Raw genomic sequence first — 8,318 nt, forward strand, 5'->3', positions numbered from 1 at the left:
TTTCTGGGGTTTTAGCTTGTTCCTTCATCTGGTACATAGCCCTCTGCCTTTTCATCTTGTCTATCTTTCTGTGAATGTGGTTTTGGTTCCACAGGCTGCAGGATTGTAGTTCTTCTTGCTTCTGCTGTCTGCCCTCTGGTCTATTTTAATTATTAAGTGTCTGTAGTATGTGTCAATTGATGTCTGCTTGAGCAAAACCTCCTAAGGTTTTTTGGCTAGTGTAACAGCTGGTCATCTTCCAAATAAATATGAGAATAATCTGTCAAGTTGCAAACATTTTTTGCAACTTGAATTTTTTATTAAAATTATGTTAAATGTAAAGATTAATTTGGGAATATTGACATATTTATAATATATTCTGATCAAATAATATAAAATATGTTGTCTATATTTAACGGTACTGTATTTTATAATTGAAAGTTGCTGAGAGAGTAGATCTTAATTCTTCTTACCACACACACAAAATGGTAACAGTATGAGGTGATGGATGTGTTAACTAACTTTATTGTGGTAATCATTGCACAATATATACATACACCAAGTCATCATGTTGTATACCTTAAACTTACACAATGTTGTATGTCAATTATTTCTAAATAAATCTGGCAAAACATAAAATATATCTATTTATCTTATTTTTTTTACTTCCTAATTATATTTTTAATTTTATTCATATAGCTATAGCACATTTTTGTTAAGATGATTTCAGAATACTTTATACTTTGTTGCAATTGTGAATAAGAGCTTTTTCTCTTATTTTCTGATTATTGCTAGTACAGATATATATGAATTGATTACATTTGTTTTATCTTATTTTTAAAATCATTCTACTAGATTTTTATTTTATTTTCCTGGGTTTTCCATTATTTAGATCTTATTTTCCTTTCTTGAACCATTGCATAGGTTCAAACCTACTCTAGAAAAGTGTTGAAAATTTTGATGATAGCAGTGCTTTCTTGCCTTTTCCCTGACTTCAAAGGAAGGCTCCAGGTCATCACTATCCAGTAGAACTTTCTGCAACTTCATGATAATTCTCCAATTGATCAATACATATGGCCATTGAGCACTTAAAATGTTGCTAATGATATTGAAAAACTGAATTTTAATTTAATTTAATTTTAATTAATTTAAATATAAACAGCCAACAGGCTTTAGTAGGGCCAATAGAGGCTACTGTACTGGACAGCACAGCTCTAGGTTTTCATTGTTAATTATGTTGAGTGTTTATTTCAGTTGGATTTTTAACTTGTTAAAGCCAGTTTAGAGTAAAGATGATAGGGTAAAAGTGAAATTATCATGTATAATAGATAATTGCCAAACACATGCCTTTAGCAGGTTGTGAAAGGGAGTAGAGGATTGAATGATAGGTGGAGTGAGATGAGGGTTGAAGCAAAGCTTGTTTTCCATATGTTGATTTTGTTATTAACATAAGCGTGGTCCCAAATCCAACCCTTTTTTATCCTCCCAAATATGTACTTTCTTCTATTTTTGTTATTTCTATTAATATTGTCACCATGATCTTAGCCCAAAACCTTGCTATAACTTTTTTGATTTTTCTCTCTTCCTTGTGCCCTAAAACTCAGATATTCCTTCACCCCACCTCCATTTCCACGAGCCTACATCTTACCCATTCTTCAAGGTCTTCACAAGTGTACCTTCTGCATGAAATAACCCTTTCTTGATCTCATAAATTAAAAGTAGTTTTGGGCTTCCTTGGTGGTACAGTGGTTAAGAATACACCTGCCAATGCAGGGGACACAGGTTCGAGCCCTGGTCCGGGAAGATCCCACATGCCACAGAGCAACTAAGCCCATGTGCCACAACTACTGAGCCTGCACTCCACAACTACTGAAGCCTGCACACCTGGAGCCCATGCTCCACAACAAGAGAAGCCACTGCAATGGGAAGACTGCGCACCGCAATGAAGAGTTGCCCCCACTCGCTGCAACTAGAGAAAGCCCACACGCAGCAACGAAGACCCAATGCAGCCCAAAATAAATATAAATAAATATATATTTTTTTAAAGTAGCTTTGTCTTCCTTGAAACTAGGATTTAATTTGTGCTTCCTTTTTATAGTGCTTAGTCCTGCACATTTCCTTATAGCTTTTGATGAACATATCTATGTCTATTGTATAGATATATTTTACAATTGATATTGTAAATATTACAGTACATATCCATTGTAAGCTCTTTGAGGAAATAATCCTTGACTGATTTACCTTTCTGTCCTGAAGGGTCCCTCTGCTGGTATGCTGCATAGCTATACATGCACTCAGTAAATATTTATTAAATGAGTCACATCCAACTTGTATTAATCATATGTTTTGTATGTCTTTTCTTCAATTAATAACTTTTGTAGAGCAAGGCTCATATGTATTTATTTTTGTAGTCTGCATACTAGCACAATGCTAAGCTTTGAATAATTGATAATTATTTAAAACCTTGTTTATAAAAATAGTGTTAAGACATATCACTTAGAATTGCCATTTGGCTGTATGTAATAGAAATCCAATTAGAGTAGCTTAACCAAACAGTTATTTTCTCAAATAACAAGAAAGCTAGAGGTAGACCGTCTAGGACTGGTACAGTGGTGTCATGATATCATCAATGCCCCAGATTTTTTCTGTCCTTACGTTATAGCTCTTGTCTTTGTGGTCATATAAGGCTCTTCCACCTCCAAGCATCATATTCAGGTTTCTGTCCCTTTGTATCAGGAAAACAGTAACTTTTCTGGAGGTTTCTACAAATAGACTTCTGCTCATTTTAGTCAGAGTTTGGGTCACATGGGCATTTTTCCACCTGCCAGGAGATTTTGGAAGGTGAATATTTTTAAACAGGTGCTTTGCCATACAAACAGAGTTTGTATTCTATTCATAAGGAAGAAAAGGAGAATGTATCTTGGATGGGTATGTATCTTGGATATGGAATTTACATGTAAAGCCATTATAATCTACAAAGGGGTGATAAGATACACGTGACAGGTTCAACAATTCGAGACAATTATATGATAAATTACATATACACAGTCAGACAATAAATGCTATCAAAGGTGAGAGGAAGGCTCGCTGGAGGATGGAGTTGACTAGGAAATCTTCAGTGTAAGAGGTGGGACTTGAACAAAGCCTTAAAAGATGGGTCAAATATTATACAGAGGTACTGGATGCCTATTTTGCAAGTGAGGAATTACATGCTTAAAGTGTGTTTTTGAATTACTAGACCAGCTTAGCAAGAATAATGCACTCATAGGGCAATCGAAAATAAGTTGGGACAAAGTAATGGAGGATTATGTATGCCACCATGAGGAGTTTGGATTTGAGACTTGTTCAGATCAACAGATCTATTGGAGATTTCTGAAAAGAGGAATAATAAGGGAAAGTAGAATAGAAATGGTAACATGTTAGAGTTTAAAAGAATAATTCACAGATTAATTCATTAAAATTAATATCAAATGCTGTACCTCCTATCCAGTAGTTAAGATAGTTCATAGCATTTTTCACCAAAGCAGTTGGTCCTAAGGGGTCTCTAATACCTAAAATGGATATTTAATACTATTTCACTTGAAGCCCCAGATGTAGAACAATGGCACTCTAGAATTCAAATTTTCTATTAAACTTATTTTTTTTTATATTGCCAAGGAGTTCTTTGTTTCTGTTATCACCACGGGGAGTTGAAATATTATGTCAGAATATTTTATCACATTAATACCCAAGTGTAATCTTTCTTAATTAAATCATTTCTCTAAACTTGCACTGAATAATTAATAAAATGATTGAAAATAGATTGGTGCTCCTTTGACTAAGTGTACTTTTTGTTGTCTATTTTCTCAACCAAGAATTTTAAGTCTGTTGAAAATGCTTAAACTTCAAAGCACTTACGTTGAGCCAATGTTTTATTTTCCTTTTAAAATCAATCTTAATACATTTTGCAAAGTTTTTTTTAAGATAATTGAGGTGTGTTAGAGCTTTCCCCACATATACTTACAGATTTTTTAAATGACAGATATTTATTCTAAAAAATGACAGATATTTATTCAACTGTAAATCTCACTAAATAGTAAGGATTTCTTATCTTCTACTTTAATAATGATATCAATTACATTTGATGGTTTGACATAGCAGTTTGAGTAAAAAGACTGATTCAATTGAAACGTGTAAAACATGCTTGAAATTATTTCCTATATAATTTTAAATGAACATCTGAAGCCTGAATTACCTCATTTATTTTGTAATTGGAATATAAGAAATTTTCATCTTCATTAGTGCCTCATATCTCTCCTCCTTAATTACCATAAGATCTTTACTTTTAGAGTCCCATTAATATGAATTTAACTCCATGTAGAAATACAGATATAATGCAGTTACATCCAACTAGTTAAAATTTCAGCATTCGTTGTTGGGTACTTTTTGACTATTGTTCAGCTCCCATAATTATATATGACTAAATTATCAGCTCCCTGCTTTATTAGTTGAAAAATAATAGCATGTAACACCAATCGAGAGATTCTCGTGGTTAGTGGCCATTGCAAATTTTAAGTAAAATGCCTGATTTGAAGCACTTTCTTTTTTACAAACCTGGTTGGTACTTCAAATAATCACAAAATGGAATGACCATAGGAGCCACGGCTAACATTTGTTGAGGGCCTGGCCACACATGTGCTTGGAATTCATGTCATATATTCTTTCACAGCAAACCTGTCAGTCAGTAAACACGTATTTATTGAGCACTTGTTATATGGCAGATATTGCAAGGTGTATTGTCCTATTTTTGTTGAATGAAGAAACAGGCTCAGAAAAGTTAAGTGACTAGATCTAATCTCACAGCTAGGAAAAGGCAGAGCTAGGATTTGACTCGAGGTCTGATTTCAGAGATCATACGATTATCATCATTGGTTCTTCATGTTTGGAAGAGTGGAAGTATGAGAAAAGATAGAATTTACAAACTGATTTCCCTAATATGTGTTGGTGTAGGATTCCTAATAATCATTTCCTATATGACCCAGATATCACCTGGAATTGTCTCAGCATTTAGAGATCTGTGTATAATTAGCTTAGAGCCCGGTCGTTTCATAGCCTTTGGAAGCCTGAAGCTCTCCCCACAATTTCTAATTCCCAGGTCTCACACTCTTATGGTCCCCCTCCTGTGTTTGTCTGGAGGCCACCTCGATTTGCCATGTCAATTGACATTTGCATGTCAATATGGGTGTAAAGCTCCATCCTTTCAGGTTTTTAGAGCACATTCCTTCACCAAGCATTTTATGAGTATTGGGAAGGATCCCCTTACAAACCACAAAGTCTTCCACCATCCCTTCCCTCTCAGCCTTGCCCCTTAATTGCAATGTCCTGCCTCTCTCTCCAAATTCTTCTCCTTCTGTTTTGCAGAATAGGTTTACCTTTCCTTTGAATCCAGGATATTCCAGGTACCTGACAACTTTGGGAGTCACATCTCTACCCCCAAGCTGGAGTGTCAGTGTGTGCCTTCCTTGTTTCTATCTCATTAAAAGCAGAAATCGTGGGATTCTCTTGGAAAACAGCAAAATTTGGCATTAGTCTCATCAGTCTGACAACCCTCGTTTAGCTCAGTTTTAATTTGAATTTCATGGAATTTTCAACATCAACAATTTTGTTCAACTAACCTTAAATGGTGAGAACTGAAAACATCTAATACAAGAAAGAGCTACTCTTCTTAGATTAGAAATAAAATACTTTACATAACTAAGAAAAGCCTATCTTTAGATTTTTACTTACTTCCTACCTCTTTCCAAAAATGTGATTTACAAAAATTACAGAATAAATTTGGATGTAAGCTTTTTCTGTACTTTTCTCCAGACCACTTTTTCTATTAGCTATTCAGAGTGAATTTCAGGAGTTTGAGAGCTTGGTTTGTTTATGAGCCCAGAATATAGAGGCTGGTATAAATTTAAATAGTCTGAAGCACTTGGTTCTACAACACTGTGTTAGAAGTGGTTGAAGAACTGCTTTCTACTTCCAGATAAGCCCAGACTGTTGTCTCGTCTTACATGATTTGCCACTAAAGTTTTAATTCCTGTCAGAATTATTTTATATGGAAGAAAGCTGAAAACACTGACCAAAAGAACTTTAGTTCTCACTTATTTCTAATATAATTTTAATTGGTTCATCTTTAATTTAGGAAGCAGTTTCTCTAGTAATTTGGCAAACATTCATTCCTTTAAGTCAAACCTTACTGAAGAAACTGCCTTAATGGTTTTTTGAGGAGCTCATGGTTTTTCATATTCCATGATTGTACTGGCACTGTTTTTTATTTAACAAACATTATTTTCTTTATTAAACAAAGTATTGCATTAGGATGTGTTTCTAACATGTAAGCAATAATAAGGGAGAGTAAAGTGAAAGATGGGACAGATCCTGAATGTGAGGTGCCTTTGGAAGTGGGATGTCTCAAGAATATTGGTGTTAAGATTCTGTTACTGTTAGTCTGGTCTTAATACTAAGATTGCAAAAAGAGCATTTTATCATTGTGTGATCTTGACCAAATTCTTTAACCTTCCTAAACTTTTCTTTCCTTACGTGTTAAGGGGAGGATGTCTGCCTTACCTACCTCAAAAGGTTGTTGTAAGCATTAAATGAAAACACTGTATGTGAAAGTACTTTGTATTGTGCGGAACCTACAGAAATTAGGGATTATGTTTTTATTTTATTTTACTTTTTTATACAGCAGGTTCTTATTAGTTATCTATTTTATACATATTAGTGTATATATGTCAATCCCAATCTCCCAGTTTATCAAACCACCACCACTACCACCACCCCCACCCCGCTTTCCCCCCTTGGTGTCCATATGTTTCTTCTCTACATCTCTGTCTCTATTTCTGCCCTGCAAACTGGTTCATCTGTACCATTTTTCTAGGTTCCACATATATGCGTTAATATACGATATTTGTTTTTCTCTTTCTGACTTACTTCAATCTGTATGACAGTCTCTAGATCCATCCACGTCTCTACAAATGACCCAATTTCGTTCCTTTTTATGGCTGAGTAATATTCCATTGTATATATGGAATATATACCACAACTTCCTTATCCATTCATCTGTCAGTGGGCATTTAGGTTGCTTCCATGTCCTGGCTATTGTAAATAGTGCTCCAGTGAACATTGGGGTGAATGTGTCTTTTTGAATTATGGTTTCCTATGGGTATATGCCCAGTAGTGGGATTGCTGGATCATATGGTAATTCTATTTTTAGTTTTGCAGATTAATCCTTTGTCCATTGATTCGATGGCAAATATTTTCTCCCATTCTGAGGGTTCTCTTTTCATCTTGTTTATCGTTTCCTTTGCTGCACAAAAGTGTTTAAGTTTCATTAAGTCCCATTTGTTTATTTTTGTTTTTATTTCCATTACTCTAGGAGGTGGCTCAAAAAAGATCTTGCTGTGATTTATGTCAGAGTGTTCTTCCTATGTTTTCCTCTAAGAGTTTTATAGTGTCTGGTCTTAATTTAGGTCTTTAATCCATTTTGAGTTTATTTTTGTGTAACATATTATGGAGTGTTCTAACTTCATTCTTTTACATGTAGCTGTCCAGTTTTCCCAGCACCACTTATTGAAGAGACTGTCTTTTCTCCATTGTATATCATTCCTTCCTTTGTCATAGATTAGTTGATCATAGGTGCATGGATTTATCTCTGGGCTTTCTATCCTGTTCCATTGATCTATATTTCTGGTTTTGTGCCAGTACCATGTTGTCTTGATTACTGTAGCTTTGTAGTATAGTCTGAAGTCAGGGAGTCTGATTCCTCCAGCTCCGTTTCTTCCCTCAGTGACTTCCAGCTATTTGGGGTCTTTTGTGTCTCCATACAAATTTTAAGATGATTTGTTCTGTAAAAAATGCCATTGGTAATTTGATAGGGATTGCATTAAATCTATAGATCGGTTTGGGTAGTATAGTCATTTTCACAATATTGATTCTCCCAATCCAAGAACATGATATATCTCTCCATCTGTTTGTGTCACCTTTGATTTCTTTCATCAGTGTCTTATAGTTTTCTGAGTACAGGTCTTTTAACTCCTTAGTAGGTTTATTCCTAGGTATTTTATTCTTTTTGTTGCAATGGTGAATGGGATTGTTTCCTTAATTTCTCTTTCTGATCTTTCGTTGTTAGATCTATGTATAGTATCATGTCATCTGCAAACAGTGACAATTTTACTTCTTTTCCAATTTGTATTCCTTTTAGTTCTTTTTCTTCTCTGATTTCCAAGGCTAGGACTTCCAAAACTATGTTGAATAATAGTGGCGAGAGTGGACATCCTTGTCTCGTTCCTGATCTTAGAGGAAATACTTTC

At 34.6% G+C, this 8,318-nt stretch overlaps 1 protein-coding gene across 4 annotated transcripts in view; it reads left to right on the forward strand.

The window, feature by feature from the left end:
• Positions 1 to 8,318, forward strand: part of ACYP2 (acylphosphatase 2) — a 172,121-nt gene that overhangs the window by 94,034 nt on the left and 69,769 nt on the right. Inside the window, exon 4 of one of the 4 annotated variants that reach the window (XM_024119086.3) lies at positions 1,584 to 2,023. The exons of the other annotated variants lie outside the window; for them this stretch is intronic. Coding sequence (XP_023974854.1) covers positions 1,584 to 1,671 — 88 coding nt within the window. The 3' untranslated portion in view covers positions 1,672 to 2,023. Of the gene's footprint in view, positions 1 to 1,583; positions 2,024 to 8,318 lie in introns of those variants that run through there. 4 annotated transcript variants of the gene reach the window in all.

This window comes from Physeter macrocephalus, chromosome 12, assembly GCF_002837175.3.
Source record: "Physeter macrocephalus isolate SW-GA chromosome 12, ASM283717v5, whole genome shotgun sequence".
Taxonomy (NCBI): domain Eukaryota; kingdom Metazoa; phylum Chordata; class Mammalia; order Artiodactyla; family Physeteridae; genus Physeter; species Physeter macrocephalus.